Source organism: Podarcis tiliguerta, assembly GCF_965153285.1.
Source record: "Podarcis tiliguerta genome assembly, chromosome: 11".
Classification (NCBI taxonomy): Eukaryota; Metazoa; Chordata; class Lepidosauria; order Squamata; family Lacertidae; genus Podarcis; species Podarcis tiliguerta.
The window spans coordinates 52,924,761-52,941,221 of NC_139544.1; the positions used below are offsets into that span (position 1 = coordinate 52,924,761).

General features: G+C 46.6%; 1 protein-coding gene across 1 annotated transcript in view; it reads left to right on the forward strand.

The window, feature by feature from the left end:
• MYO5B (myosin VB) overlaps positions 1-16,461 on the forward strand; it is a 268,746-nt gene that overhangs the window by 49,407 nt on the left and 202,878 nt on the right. Inside the window, exon 2 of the mRNA XM_083404620.1 lies at positions 10,633-10,743. Coding sequence (XP_083260746.1) covers positions 10,633-10,743 — 111 coding nt within the window. The remainder of the gene's footprint in view (positions 1-10,632; positions 10,744-16,461) is intronic.

The following is a 16,461-nucleotide window of genomic DNA, read 5'->3' on the forward strand; positions in this document are numbered from 1 at the left end:
AACAACCACCAAATGGTCTCTTCAAAATCAAACATAAGGCAAAGGGGGACAACTTAGCTGATGTTGAAGTCACATCAAAAAGCTATGGCCTGCATCAGGAGTGGCTGACCTGTGGCTCTCCAGATGTGGTTGGACTACAACTCCCATCATCCCTGACTGTTGGCTATTCTGCGCATGGGAAGAATAGACAAACACGAGCAATTTCTGCTCCTGTTTCTTTCAGAATTCTTCAACATCCCTATTGGCATCTAGCAACTAGGTTGCTGTACATAAACTCAAAATCTCTTTTTTTGTGTCCAACTTTTTTGATGACGCGTGTCCCTAGTATAATTGCTAATTACGTTTCTTACATTCCTGCTATAACCTATCTATGAAGGTAAGGCCAGGTCGCTACTTGTGGGTTGCCCAGATTTGAATCCTGCCGAGCTCGAGCTCCTAATAGCTGGAGAGATTTCAAGTACCTGGAGTAGAGCAGGTTGTTAGAATAATAGAATTGTAGAGTTGGAAGGGATCCTGAGGGTCATCTAGTCCAATCCTGCAATGCAGGAATCTCGACTAGAGGATCCAAGACAGATGGCCACCCAACCTCTGCTTAAAAGGTCCACAACCTCCTGAGGGAGTCTGTTCCACTGTCAAACAGCTCAGTGGAGGCTTAGTTGCCTATATTTTCTGCACACATCACTCTTCTGGGCATGACTGAAAGAAGACACACCGAGAGTGTTGGAAGGGTCAGGTAGCATCTGATGAAGAAGGCCTCCGCTTGAGACCCTGGAGATCACCTGGCAGTCATAGTACCGGGGCAAATAGACTTAACAGGAGGAGGAAAGCAAGTTAAGGCGCCGGTTCTTAAAGTTAGAATGACAAGCTGGAAAAGCTTAGCAATACCTACCTATGTGTAGGCTGATGAAGAAGGCAAAGTCAGAACAGTAACTCATAAAGAGGTACAGTGAGAGCTTATCCACACTCACCTTTTGCCCCAGTCTTTCCAGGCACAGATCTATGTCCAAGTGCTCTTTTTTTGTCCCTCTGGAATGAAAAAGCTGAAGCGCAACAAAATTTGGGTTTTCTGCGGATTGCCATTTGCTCCAATTCAGCTTTAAAGAGCAGGTTTTCTTCACATGGGAAGCTTCAGAGTTTTGTTTTGTTTTTTAAGTGCTTTCAGACCCAGAGCTTCAAAGCATGGACCATGCCTGGAAAGTGTGTAGGAAAGGAATTTGTGCATAAGGCATGAGAAGCGCTTTGTGTGTGGGGGGGGGGTGCTTAACATTTTTGTTTTACATTCACAGATGCCTATAATTAACGGCCTATTTCTTCCATCGCATTACTGTGTTACTGCATAGCCGTGTCAAAATGAGAACTGAGGTCCTGGTGGCAGTGTGATACAATCCCTGCTATCCTCTCGGAACAGCCCCTTAACTTTATTTGTTAGGTCTTAAAGAGGAACTTAAATCCTCCTTAAGAACAGATTTAGTGTCAGAAACTTGTCGCTGAATGCCGGCTGCTCTTTCGGATTCCTCTTGAGAGCTGTGCTCTGAGCGAGTGCACCTTTATTTCGAAAAGGTCTTCATGCATTAACAGCTTCTCGTTGATCCTATTTAAAATGGTTAACTTTGGAGGCACAGATTATGTGCTCATCCTTAAGTGTTTTGTTTTTGTGTCAAAATCCCGGTACTTCAGTCTGTTTTCCAGAAGCCACTGGGAACGTTTATTAATGTGGGTGTACTTCAAAATGCTTATTAGGTCCTCTTTTATAAAGTGTGATTCATAAGAAATTGGTCTGACAGCACGCTTTGCTGGCAATTTGCTCATGCAACGAACAAGAGCTAAGTCCCACAAAAATGGCGCTTTTTTATTAAAAAAAGAGATGGGGCAGTTAGAGCAGGGTTTTTCCAAACTTGGGCCTCCAGCTGTTTTTAGACTACAACTCCCATCATCCCTAGCTATTAGTGGTCAGGGATGGTGAGAATTGTAGTCCAAAAACAGCCGGATACACAAGTCTGGGAAACACTGTGTTAGAGTAATGTGCAGTCCATGAATTGCAGTAACTCCTATTGATTATAATGGTGCCTTTCAGGTGTTTTGGAAGGCAAAGCAGTTGTGCTGGCTGGGGCTGAGGATGACATTGTCACCCAAAACATCTGGAGGGCACCAGATTAGTGGAGGCTGCTGTTTAGTATTGCAGATTGGCCTTTAGGATTGCAGCGGTTCTCAACCTGTGGGTCCCCAGATGTTGTTGGACTACAACTCCCATTATCCCTGACCACTGGTCTTGCTAGCTAGGAATGATGGGAGTTGTAGTCCAACAACATCTGGGGACCCACAGGTTGAGAACCACTGGGTTAGAGGCAGCACAGAGCTTTGCTTACTCTGTAAGCCCACCAATAGTCATTTTGGACCCAGAGGAAGATGAGCCGGTCCTTTTCCTCCAAAATTATCCTTTGGGGTGGGCAGGGATTCTTCAGTCAATTCTGAGGATGAACATTCTCAAGTGTATGTTGATTTTGTTAGATAATTTGGGATGGGGGTGGGGAATCAGATTTGTCCCTACCCGGATTACTTATAGTCTCATGGGCAGGACACAAAATGGGTAGGGGGAAGAAAGAAGAGAAAAAATTTGGAGTCATTTCCTTTTTGTAATGATCTGATGGAATAGTCATAGATGGTGTCTGTGTGGGTTAGAGGGTCCCTGTAGCAACTGATCTCAGGCGAGACCTTAATTAATCAAACCCACCAATTAATCAATAAATTTCTGTATTTCTATACCGTCCTTCGTCCGAAGATCAAGGGCGGTTTACCGTATAAAAAGACAAAAATGAGTAAAGTGAAGACGCCTGCCTTATCTCAATAGGCAGGGAGTTCCAACGTGCATGGGCTGCCACAGTGATTGATTAGGTTGTTACAAACATGGAGCAGGCATTATGTGGATACGCCAGTTGAGTGAGCACATGTGAGGTAAGGCGATCTCGTAGGCAAACTGGTCCCAAGTTGCTAAGGGCTTTGTATGCTGATAGTAAAACCTTCAACTTGGCAAATCAGTGCAGATCTCTGATACGTTGGTGTTTTATGTTGACAAGGCCTTGCTCCTGTCAGCAATCGTGCTGCAGCATTCTGCACTAACTGCAGCTTCCAGATCAAGTCCAAGGGAAGCTCCTCACAGAGCGCATTGCAGTAATCCAGTCTTACAGTAACCAACACATGAACTACTGTGGCAGTAAATTGTCTTACTCTATAGAGTTCCTCCTTCCTTGTTGTAGTATCTGGGGTAAAGGTAAAGGGTAAATGGACCCCTGACCATTAGGTCCAGTTGTGGCCGACTCTGGGGTTGCGGCGCTCATCTCGCTTTATTGGCCGAGGGAGCCGGCGTACAGCTTCCGGGTTATATGGCCAGCATGAATAAGCCGCTTCTGGTGAATAAGAGCAGCGCACGGAAACGCCGTTTACCTTCCCGCTGGAGCGGTACCTATTTATCTACTTGCACTTTGACATGCTAGGTTGGCAGGAGCAGGGACAGAGCAACGGGAGCTTACCCCATCGTGGGGATTTGAACTGCCAACCTTCTGATCAGCAAGTCCTAGGCTCTGCCACCCGCGTCCCAGTATCTGGGGTACCCTAGTGCTAAAAAGTGGTGGTTGTGATTTCCTTTTGCATTTTTCTGCATGCGGAGTCTTACAAAAACCTACTTGTGTAAGTGCTGTAATTTTCCGAGGATCGTCTTCTATTTTCAGGGCTTTGCAGGCAAGAGGAAGGCTTCTACTTTCATAGCCTGTCAATAAAGCACCTTGCATTTTTAAAAGGCTTTTTGAACTCCTCCCACCCCCACCCCCAAATCCATCTCTTGCCTTGACTCTATCACCCCCATGCAGATTTTTCCCCTCCCGAAAGTGACTTGAGTGCATCAACCCCCCCACAGACGTTGTTCATGCTTGTAATATATGACGGCTGTTTTTGAGAAATTGCTGTTTGTTGACAAGCCTTGAGCGCTCGCTGAAAATGAGGAGAATTGAGGTGGAAAGCAAATAAATGTACCATTTCCTCCAGTTCGCAACACATGGGGGCCATGTTTGCTTGCCGTGCCAAGGTTAGTGCAAACACGAGAACTCTGGGGAAAGGAGATTGCGGCTGCTTTGTTTCTCCCTGGTCATTCTGCTGTTGTGATGTGCTCAGGGTGCCACCCAAACCCAGGCTTATGATCTAGCTTTCCTCTAGACCAGTGGTGGCCAGACTTGGCCCTCCAGCTGTTTTTGGACTACAACTCCCATAATCCCTAGCTAATAGGACCAGTTGTCAGGGATGATGGGAATTGTAGTCCCAAAACAGCTGGAGGGCCAAGTTTGGCCACCACTGCTCTAGACTCACATAGAACAAACCAGGGAGGAGCGAAACAACTGTACTCTCCTCTCTGGGAGCACATTACGGGACTGCCTCTCCTGGTATGCCCCGCAGAGGAACTTAAGGTCTATGAATAATCATAGTTTAGAGGTCCCGGGCCCTAAGGAAGTTAGATTATCCTCCACCAGGGCCAGGGCCTTCTCAGTGATGGCTCTGACCTGGTGGAATGCTCTGTCCCATGAGACCAGGGCCCTGCAGGATTTAACCTTCTTCCGCCAGGCCTGTAAGACAGAACTATTCCACCTGGCTTTCAATTTGAACTCAGCCTGATCTTTTATTCCCCTTCTTTCCCTCCCCCTCCCCTTTTTATGAAGATTACCCGCTCTGGGATCCCACAGCTAATTCTCCCCTGGTCTCCTTGCTGGCCCAAATAGGACTAATTTAGCCAGCTAGCCCTGGTGATCATCTAATGTTTATTGGTTGGATTTCCCCCCTAAACTGATTTTTTATTTTATTGTTATTCATGTTTTATACAGTATTTTATGCTGTTTTATGTTGCATCAATTAAGTGTTTAAAATTTGTTGTTAGCCACCCTGAGCCCGGTTTTCTGAACCGGGAAGGGTGGGGTATAAATAAACATTTATTATTATTATTCACGCTAAACCATGGTTTGGCTTTGCATAACCTGGCAGCTCAGGCTATTGCCCTAACCATGTGGATAATGGGCAGAAGGTATCTCAGGATTTGCTAGTAGATCTCTGAGTGATTATCTCACTTCCAAATTTTTAACAGTAGCAATGGTGACATAACATGTCTTCCCTCAATGAAGGGAGCCTGGGGAGTAACTAAGAGCAGACTTGTGTAGAGAACTTTAAGGCTCCTGGTCCTTATCTAGTGTTGCTTGGGTGGTCTGGGAACATCCTTAAGGCTTTGCTCTGTTGCAGGGATGGGGACCATCAGGCATTGGAGCTGAATGAGGCCTTGTGGTCTTCTCTGTCTGCCCCTTGAGAGTCTTCCCAGGACACCCTCTTTATTGACCATGCTTCGCATCCTCCTTGGGTGTTCTTGCCTTGCTCCTTGCTTGCTTGCATGGGCGGAGGGCAAAAAGGAATTAAGCTGGCCTACGGTTCCAGCTTAAATCAGCATGCATTGCTGTGCCTGCTTTTGCTTCTGGCCCCATCTACCACTGGAAGATTTCCCAGAAGGGAACATAACCCTCAGTTCCTCCACCCTTGCCCTACGGGTTGGGCTCATGGCCCAACGTTGCTGCTGAACCACTTTGTCTCCAGTTTTTCCAGATACTGACTATCTGTATCCCCAATACCGGTTCAGGAATCGCAGACGGTAAACAGCCAAGCACTGCGATTAAACAGAATGCCCTGTGAGCAATAAATGCCAAGATTCTTAAAGGCATCCCCGCTCCCACCCGCGGCAATTAAAACCAGGAGTCCATTCCAACTACTGCAGAGCTGGAAGGTGTTGAGAGGTAGAAACTGAGGTGCAGGCAGCACTCTGGAGGCACTCACATGTCTACCCATCCTCTCCCCTCTTCCCCTCCGCCTTTCAACCAGCAAAACTGCTGCTCTGGCAATATATTTAGATAGCTTCATTAACGTCGATGAGTTCCTGCTGCTCCAGCTATTGTGTAATCCTAAAAATAATTATACATTATGCATATAAAGAATTCATTGCTATTGAGCTGCAAAGCATTAAAAAATATATATTCACAGCTGCCATTTCATTAACTCTTGAGGGGCATTTTGATAATTGAAGTACACAGGATTGCGTTTGCTTTCAGGAATGCCAGCATCTAGTTTTCAGCTGTGCTTAAAAGGTAAAGCGACCCCTGACCATTAGGTACAGTCGAGGCCGACTCTGGGGTTGCGGCGCTCATCTCGCTTTATTGGCCAAGGGAGCCGGCGTACAGCTTCCGGGGGGTCATGTGGCCAGCATGACTAAGCCACTTCTGGCGAACCAGAGCAGCACACAGAAACGTTGTTTACCTTCCCGCTGGAGCGGTACCTATTTATCTACTTGCACTTTGATGTGCTTTCAAAATGCTAGGTTGGCAGGAGCAGGGACCAAGCAACGGGAGCTCAACCTGTCGCAGGGATTCGAACCGCCGACCTTCTGAGCGGCAAGTCCTAGGCTCTGTGGTTTAACCCACAGCGCCACCCACATCCCGCAGCTGTGCTTAGTGTAGGGTTTTTACCCATTTTGGGGGGACGCAGTGTCAACAAAAGCCAGTGTGGAACTGCCCAGGGTCCCAAATCCCATGAACCATTGACTTCCCATTGCAATACTTTTAGGATCTGTCTTGCTAACTGTTTTCATTGAGCAGGCACTGGGCCAGCAAAGGTCAGATGCTGAAAAGAGGCCGCATCTGCAATGGACATTTAAAGCTGTACCAGACCACTGTAAACAGTCATGACTTTCTCCCTAAAGAATCCTCTGAATTGTAGTTTGTCGATGCTGAGAGTTGTTTGGAGACCCCTGTTCCCCTCGCTGAGACATGCAGTTCTCGGCGTTCCCTGCCCTTGACCGTGGAGACAGAGCATTGCCATCATGACTAGTAGCCGCTACATGACTAGTAGCCTAGTAGTAGGAATTCTATAGTTTAACTATGTGCTCAAAGAATAATTATAAATTGGAAGCGACCCCAAGGGCTATCTAGTTCAACCCACTGCAATGCAGTTATCTCATAAAGAAGTGCTTTCTTTTTTGTCTCTTCCAAATCTTCCGAGGTTCATCTTCATTGGAGGTCCCTAACTTCTGATGTGTTGGCAAAGTGAGAAAAACCTTTTTCTATGGACTTTCTCCATGGAGCCAGTGTGGTGTAGTGGTTAAGAGCAGTAGACTCGTAATCTGGTGAACTGGGTTCGCGTCCCCGCTCCTCCACATGCAGCTGCTGGGTGACCTTGGGCTAGTCACACTTCTCTGAAGTCTCTCAGCCTCACTCACCTCACAGAGTGTTTGTTGTGGGGGAGGAAGGGAAAGGAGAAGGTTAGCCGCTTTGAGACTCCTTAAGGAAAGTGAAAGGTGGGATATCAAGTCCAAACTCTTCTTCTTCTTCTTCTTCCATACATTGCATAATTTTACACACTTCTATCGTGTCTCCTCTTGCTCCCCTTTTAGCTTGGCATGCATCAAAATGTGTCACACTGGTATAGTTCCTAGACAGAGGGAGAAACAGCTCTGGGTGTTTTTCCAGATCTTTATTGTTTATTTTAAGGCCATTATCAGTCACCCAGTACAGTGGTACCTCAGGATACAGACGCTTCAGGTTACAGATGCTTCAGGTTACTGGCTCCGCTAACCCAGAAATAGTACCTCGGGTTAAGAACTTTGCTTCAGGATGAGAACAGAAATCGCGTGGCAGCGGCAGCGGGAGGCCCCATTAGCTAAAGTGGTGCTTCAGATTAAGAACAGTTTCAGGTTAAGAACGGACCTCCAGAACGAATTAAGTTCTTAACCCGAGGTACCACTGTATTACAACAACACCCATGAAAACAAATTAATGACATAATCTGTTTCATTATCGAGTATATATCCAATACCTTTTCCAGCAACAGTAGTGCTCATTACAGACAAAGCAGGATCCTGACTACCGTATTTAGAATTTAAGTTGTGCTTTAACTGCAGAAATGACAAACCTCTTGCTAGCTGACATTGTCCACCCACTTTCATTATTCTAAATCGGGGTGACTTAACCAGCAGCCCTTCAGATGCTGCTGGCCTACAGAGCTCTTTTAATCAGGAGTTCCACCATGACTCTTTGCAACATGACGCTGTTGGATGGGAGTTTCCCCCGTAACAAGCTCTGCTCTCCTTGGAAGGAGGCTCATTTATCTGCCTAAGCAGAAAACGAAGCCTGCGAGGCCATAACTCTTCCGGACACATACTGCACAGAGCACAGTTGTAGCTCTAATTGAATAAAAGCCCATTAGCAGAGTGTAAATGTGATCCGTTTGGGACTATATTTTGCTGTTCCTGTTTCTCCGCGATGCTGCTGTTCAATAAACCTTCATTCTTATGAACCCCCTACACAGCTGCCTGCAGTGGGTCTCTGCATGGGGTCTTTACTTGTCTGAGTTTATGTATGTCTGTTTCCATTAACTTCCAAACCTAATAATGCATGTCAGGTTGGGAGGAGCTTTAGATGAAGAATGAACACCGGTGATTTCTAGAGGATTAAAATCTATGGAGGATAAGGCTTCCGGTGGCTGCTTGCAAGGATGGAGATGGTCTGCCTCCACTGTTGGAGACCATAAGTATCTGAATTCCAGTTGCTGGAAACAACTGGAGGAGAGAGAGCTCTTGTGCTTGGCTCCTGCTTACAGGTTTTGCACAGGCATCTGGTTGGCCACTGGGAGAACAGAATGATGGACTCAATGGGCCATTGCCATGATCCATCAAGTTCTCCTTATGTTCTGTGGCAGGGGTGAAGACATTCTGGCCTGCTTTGCCCCACCAAGCCTCCCTCTTGGGTCTGCAATCTGGTTTGGGATAAGCCATGCCCTAATCAGGTAAGGAGGGACGCGGGTGGCGCTGTGGGTTAAACCACTGAGCCTAGGGCTTGCCGATCAAAAGGTTGGCGGTTCAAATCCCCGCGACGGGGTGAGCTCCCGTTGCTCGGTCCCTGCTCCTGTCAACCTAGCAGTTCGAAAGCACATCAAAGTGCAAGTAGATAAATAGGTACCGCTCCAGCGGGAAGGTAAACAGCGTTTCCGTGTGCTGCTCTGGTTTGCCAGAAGTGGCTTAGTCATGCTGGCCACATGACCCGGAAAAACTGTTAGCGGACAAACGTCGGCTCTCTCAGCCAGTTAAGCGAGTTGAGCGCCACAACCCCAGAGTCGTCTGCAAGTGGACCTAATTGCCAGGCGTCCCTTTACCTTTAATCAGGTAAGGACAGGTGTGAGGCAGGTAAAGGTGCAACTGGTCCAAAGGAGTTTACAGTACAGGCACCACCTGTCAATTGGGTGGCAGCACCCTGCAAAGCCCTGTGCACACTCACCTGTCAAACTTGACCCATACTATTGGTGTGGGGGAGATGCGGTTCTGGCCCACTGGTTGGATTCAGTACCCCACCCCTGTCCTAGAGTGTCGCAAAGGCAACTCCTTGAGGAGGAGGCGTAGCTCAGTGGTAGAAGATGTGCTTTGCATAGAAAGGTCTGGTGTTGAATCCGTGTCATCTCCAGGTACGTCTTTGGGGCAAGACATAGAATCTTGGAATCATTCTAGAGTTGGAAGATACCCCGAGAGATGACCTAACCTGGGGAGAAAACAGCAAAGACCTGATGAAGAGAGCACAGCAGAGGCTATCTTTTCTGAGAATCCTCCGGAAAAATAATCTCTCAAAGGACCTGTTGATGGCATTTTACCATTGTACTGTGGAGAGTGTATTAACTTATGGTCTCTGTGTGTGGTTTGGGAGCTGCACGGTCAGGGAAAAAACAATGCTGTCCAAGGTTGTAAAGACTGTGGAGAGAATAATTGGGTGCACTCTTCCCACCTTGGATCAAATCTACGCTTCCAGGTGCCATAAGAAAGCTGCAGAGATAGTGCAGGATAGTGTGCACCCCGCAAATGATCTCTTTTAGCTTCTGCCTTCTGGAAGAAGGTACAGAGTTATAAAGACTAGGACTAGCCATCTGAGAAACAGCTTCTATCCAAATGCGATTTTAGTTTTAAACACAGTGTAAGGTAGTCTTTATGTGAGTACAGTGGTACCTCAGGTTAAGTACTTAATTCGTTCTGGAGGTCCGTACTTAACCTGAAACTGTTCTTAACCTGAAGCACCACTTTAGCTAATGGGGCGTCTGGCTGCTGCCGCGCCGCCGGAGCCCGATTTCTGTTCTCATCCTGAAGCAAAGTTCTTAACCTGAAGCACTATTTCTGGGTTAGCGGAGTCGGTAACATGAAGCGCATGTAACCTGAAGCGTATGTAACCTGAGGTACCACTGTATGTTATATTCTGTTATGGGGTATCAGAGTTTTTAGGGGCTAACCAGGCTGGGATAGTTGGGATAGCAGGCTTGTTGGTTTTTGAATGTCTGATGTAGATTTTTTCAATTTTGTTGTTCTGTATGGGACAATGACAATAAAGATTATCGTATCGTATCGTATCATATCAAGAGTCTTCTACTCTAACCCCTGCTTTTATGTCTTGCTTTTGAGCCTTCTTTTTTAGCCACTGTTAAAATCGGAATTCTGTACCAGATGAACCTCTTATGTTACTGAGGAGGCCTCTCTGCTTGAGCAATTTACCTTAACAATTTCCTCCCTTCTTTTCACCTTTGCAGTACACGAGAGTCTGGATTCCTGACCCGGAGGAAGTCTGGAAATCAGCAGAAATCATCAAAGATTACAAGGAGGGGGATAAAACTCTGCACCTGAAACTTGAAGATGAAACGGTACGTCCTCCTCTTTATTTTTTTTTTTTTGGGGGGGGGGGGTGTCACTGTTTTCTGCTGTTTCTTGTGTTTCCTTGTTTTCAAGAAATGCTGAGGAAACGTTTTGAAGTCCAAACAGCCAGCACCGACCTTTTAGATATTCCTCTTCATGTTCGAAGAGATTTCTGGAGGGGATGATTGACAAGTTATACTTTTTCTGTGCGGAAAGCTGTTCCGCGTGAGGCGGCCCTGAGCCTATAACTGTGTGTAGCAGTGAGGGAGGGAAACTCAGGCTTCTAGGCCTCCCCAGTTGACCCTCTCTAGGCTGTTTTGGCCATGCCATGCCCACCTGCTGTACACCTGATGTGATGTGTGATGTCAGGTGTGAGACAGATAAAGATGCAGCTGAGCCGAAAGGGGGTTTGTGGGCACCAACAATCAGTTGAAGGGTTAGCAGCACAAACAATAAGCTGAATAAGGTTTGCAAAGAGGTATTTGCCTACATACCGTATTTTTTGCTCTATAAGACTCACTTTTTCCCTCCTGAAAAGTAAGGGGAAATGTGTGTGCGTCTTATGGAGCGAATGCAGGCTGCGCAGCTATCCCAGAAGCCAGAACAGCAAGAGGGATCACTGCTTTCACTGCACAGCGATCCCTCTTGCTGTTCTGGCTTCTGAGATTCAGAATATTTTTTTTTCTTGTTTTCCTCCTCCAAAAACTAGGTGCGTCTTGTGGTCTGGTGCGTCTTATAGAGCGAAAAATACCATAGTTGGATTTCAAACAGTGGCATTTGTAGCAGGAATTGATATCGATAGTGGCGATCAAATGGTTTCTTTAGCTTTGGGATTGCCCTTGTTTTGAGCTGTGCGCATCAAAGAAGTTAATTTTTCCACACTCCCATGCAGAGAGCAAAGGAAGATTGCTGTCTCAATCTTTGCCTGCTTGGGTTCTGTTCTTAGTTGGAACCAGGTATGTGCTGCTCCTTTTTAGTTCTCGGGTATCAAAGCATTTCCGAACATTGCGGTTTGTGTTTAAAGCATTTCACTTCGGCCAAAAGGGCTCAGACTGGCTTATGATCCTTGCCTGCAGGCTTACCATTTAAAAGACTTGGTACAAAAAAGGAAGAAGCGACGAGGAAGGAAGAAGAAAGAAAGCAATCTCAGACGCTGGTTTTTAAAGCTAGTTTTGTAGCTGTTACAGTGACCAGCTGAGATGGAAAGAGATCAGAGGGGCAAGGAGCCAATGGATTGCCAGGAGGCAGTTGAAGCGAGGGAGGGAGGAGCCTGGTGGAAATGGTATCTCAGTAGATGAGCAGCCCATAGCCCAGTTGGTTAGAGTGTGGTGCTGATAGTGCCAGGATTGCAGGTCTGAACCTTCCAACTTTATGATTCAATGACTCATTGCCTCCCATCTCTGATGGCATCTGCTAGGAGAGAGTTATCAGTGGATTATCAATAGCATTTCCCTGATAGTATAGTGCAGGCATAGGCAAACTTGGCCCTCCAGAGGTTTTGGGACTACAGTTCCCATCACCCCTGACCACTGGTCCTGTTAGCTAGGGATGATGGGAGTTGTAGTCCCAAAACATCTGGAGGGCTGGGTTTGCCTATGCCTGGTATAGTGCAATAGATTTTTCTCACCCCAACAAGAAGAAGAAGAAGAGTTTGGATTTGACATCCCGCCTTTCACTCCCTTTAAGGAGTCTCAAAGCAGCTAACATTCTCCTTTCCCTTCCTCCCCCACAACAAACACTCTGTGAGGTGAGTGGGGCTGAGAGACTTCAAAGAAGTGTGACTGGCCCAAGGTCACCCAGCAGCTGCATGTGGAGGAGCGGAGACGCGAACCCGGTTCCCCAGATTATGAGACTACCGCTCTTAACCACTACACCACACTGGAGACACAACAAGGAGTTGTGCCTAACAGCATTCATCAAATGGAGCAACTGTGGCAGCGGGGCATAAGAGTTGACTGTGTTACTGGCACACAATCCTGAGAGCTTGGGAAGAACCTCTGTCTTCCCTGGTGTGTGTGGCGAGGAGTGGTGGTAGTCAAGTGGAACTGTTACCCCCCCACACACACACCTTTTCTACAGGTACAGCGAGGAAGCGCTTGATGGAAACCCACTCCAATGGAGTCTGCTAATTCAGCACACTTCAGTTTGCATATCCATCAACTATTTGCATAACATGCCAAACACACTGCTTAGATTTCCGAAGCTGAAATATGGAAAAGCTGACATCCTACTGGTAGGAAGACTTCAGAAGCTCTTAACCCCTGCCCCCGCCAATCACACACACACACACACACACACACACACACACACACAGCAAACCCATTTGCTACCATAGCAGTTGGAAAGGACTTGGTGCAATTGCTTTTGTTAACTAAGAACATTGCAGTGACAAGCCTAGAATTTATTATGATGATGGGTGCAGTTTTGTCTTGAAGCACCAGCGGCTGGTAATGTTACAATTGCGTTTAACCCACTTGGCTGGCATAATGGCAATAGGAGTTTATTGAAATTTCTTCACAAACGGCCTTTTAAATTGTTTAGCTGCAAGTGTGCTCTGTTACTTGCTAAACCAGTTAGCAGATGCAGCTTTTACAAACTGAACGTGCTCCAAGGACATTGTGAATAATTCAAAAGGCCTGCTAGGAAAAAATAAGCATTACTATTGCTTCCCCGTGATGCATTATCCAGTTATTAAAAGGGAGGGTGGAACCCGGGAATGAGAATAGAACCCAGTGAGTGGCACATTCACCTATCTAGGAGGCCTAGGGTCATCAAGACCCAGAACCCAGCATGGATTCTGAAAAGGGTCAACTTAGGGGCCACTAGGGGGCGCATTGGAAGATGGCCGACAATACCATCCCTCCGACCCACACGGGGTAATTAAGAGGCTGTTATGGGAGTAGGCAGCCTCCCTTGTTGCCCCAAGGAAATGGGGAACATTGCCCTTGCCTGCTGTGCCCATAAATCACCCCCTAATTCGAAAGAAGGGGGTGAGGGCCCTAGGCAGAATGCCCCCGTGTGGACCTCGGCTCTCCTGGACACTGTCTCTGATCTCGCACTATCTGCAGCAATTTGGAATAATTAATTACAAAAGAAGCAAGTGCACATATTTCAAGTGAAGAAGGGGAGTGAAGTCTCCTAATTTAAGTGACCTCTGTGAAAGAAGACGACGGGTTGGAGAAACAGGAATATTTTACGATGAAGATACACCAAAGGCTGGATATGTTGACAACGGGACTGAATTGGGGGGGACGGGACCTTTTTTACTTTCCTTCTATGTGATTTACAAGAACCCCTCCTCATTAGAATCGTCGGTTGAACTGACCCAAGCAGGATGATTAAGGTCTGTGTGGAGATAAACTTTAACCAAAAGTATGCTTTATGGAGATCGAGAAGCATTAAGAGCTTTTGGGAATGGCGCAGCAATTAATTCGGAGTCGCCATCTTGCCAAAGGATTTATAGCCGGGAGGAAGAACGGACTTGTTTTCAGACTGCATTCCTGGTGAATCTCCTCAGAGGTTTTGAGAAAGGAGGCAGATTGGTGAAGATTAATGACGCTAAGACTGTTTTGATGTATGGAAGTGATGTTATATGGAAAACGTCTGGATATGGCTACTGGATAAAAAAAAAAAATATCCACACAGGATTACAAAATGTTCTAACCAGCTTGTGGAGACTATCAGAGGTCACAAAGAGAAAGGAAAAATATATGAAAATAACAACAAGAGATGTGGAAAAACAATAAGAAAGGACTGGATAGTACTGTGAACATCATAAGGTTAGATTTGTGGACATTAAAACAGCAGTAAGAAGCAAGAAGTTGATTGGATCCCCTTCGGAACTTGAAATATGGGTACCCCCAACAAAAAATTAAAATTCGGCTGTGTAATTTGGAATATATGTAATTTGGTTTGATTTGATGTGATTGGTCGGTTAATAAAAAATTATTCATAAAAAAAAGTAAAGGGTCAACTTGAGATGCTTTGTTGCATCTTATGGTTCAAGAGGTGGGCCCCAGAATCTCATATTAAGGTAGTAAGTGTCAGAATCTGTGTTCGACCGAGCTGATAAAGCTCATCTTCCGGAATCGCCCTCCGACGTGATTAATGACCTGAGCCTTTGATGAGGCTCAGGCACGTTTCCATTCAGCAGAGAATCAAAGCAGCACGCAGAAGTGATGAGATTTATGGCTACATCGCTATGCTTTATTTTCTAAGCTACGCAGACAGAAAATAAACCATCCTCTCTCTGTGAGAGCAGAGAGCAACTGAACAACCAAGGAACAGGAAACCAGTACGTCACATCCGTCTCCCGTGAGACTTCCAACAGCCTGGAATGTCTCTGGAATGTAAACAGAGTCTTGTGACTCCAAAGCACTGCACAGAAACTAACAGTAAGTTTCCAAGATTTTAGCCACCTCCTCAGATTCTCCATGGCAGGAAATGAAGTGGCACAGCTGTTTGTACAGAGCCCGTCAGAACTTGGGTTACCAACATGGTGCCCAGGGGCACACACATGTTCTCACAGAGGCCTTCCATGGCAACCACAGGGATCCCTCCACCCTCTGAAATCAGGATTGGAAGAAGCATTTTATTGTCACCAGTCACATAGGTTGTGGTGCATACTCCATTCTGGATTTGTGTAGGGTTTACCCCTTAGCCCTTTCTCCTCCCCCCCAAAAAAGCAGGGAAGGTTTAGGATCAGAGTTTTCCTTCTCCTACATGGGCTACCTTCCCAGGTTGATGAACCCCATTACTTCCCTCTACAGCACACGCACAAACTGCCTTCTTGACCACTCGACCCACTATTGATCTCATCCGCTCAATGCACCAGAGCCTGTCTTCACATGCAGGAGAAGTCCCTAACTCACTGAGGGTTTGAGATCCATCAGCTACCCTCACCTGGTTTAACTGGCCAACTGAAGCAGTTTCCCATGGTTTGGCCACTGTCACATTCTGACATGGAGCCACCGGTGAGAGCTGAGTGGGGACCTAAGGTGGACAAACTACCCCAGAAGGAGAACAACATACCCCTTATCTGAGATACTACCTTTTCCCTAACACCCCATACACCCTCAAGAATAACTAACGCTCTTATGCCATTAAAGAAACAGCTCAGACTGATACAGACACAGTAAGGGCACTGTTTGATAGGGGCCAAAAACCTGTGATAACTAATAGCTTAGGACAGGCACAGGCAAACCCGGCCCTCCAGATGTTTTGGGACTACAATTCCCATCATCCCTGTCCTGTTAGCTAGGGATGATGGGAGTTGTAGTCCCAAAACATCTGGAGGGTTGAGAGTTTGCCTATGCCAGGCTTAGGAGCTTAAATTCTAGCTGCGGAAAGCCCGTACAAAGCTAGTTTTCAGCCCTGCCTGAGCTGCGAAGCTTAAGGGGCCCACTGCTTTTGGTTCTGACCCTGCCCACCTGTGGCTCCACCACAAAAAAAGTAAATTTCCCACTCCATGCTTTTTGGGAGCTGTTTTTCAGGGCTTGAAAGGGGCAGGTTGGGCTTGCTGAGGCTTCTCAGATCCTGAATCCAGTTGCAGGAAGCGCCTGGTCATCCATAATGCCCTTGCTATCAGTTGTTGGAGAGAGGATGTTGGGCTGCGTTATCTGATCACCCAAGCGCTTCTTACAACCTTGTCGCCCAAGCTGCCTGCCATTTTGCTGTTCACAGGCAGAGCAGGAAAGTGCTCTCTGCGAGTAATGACTTCGGGTACT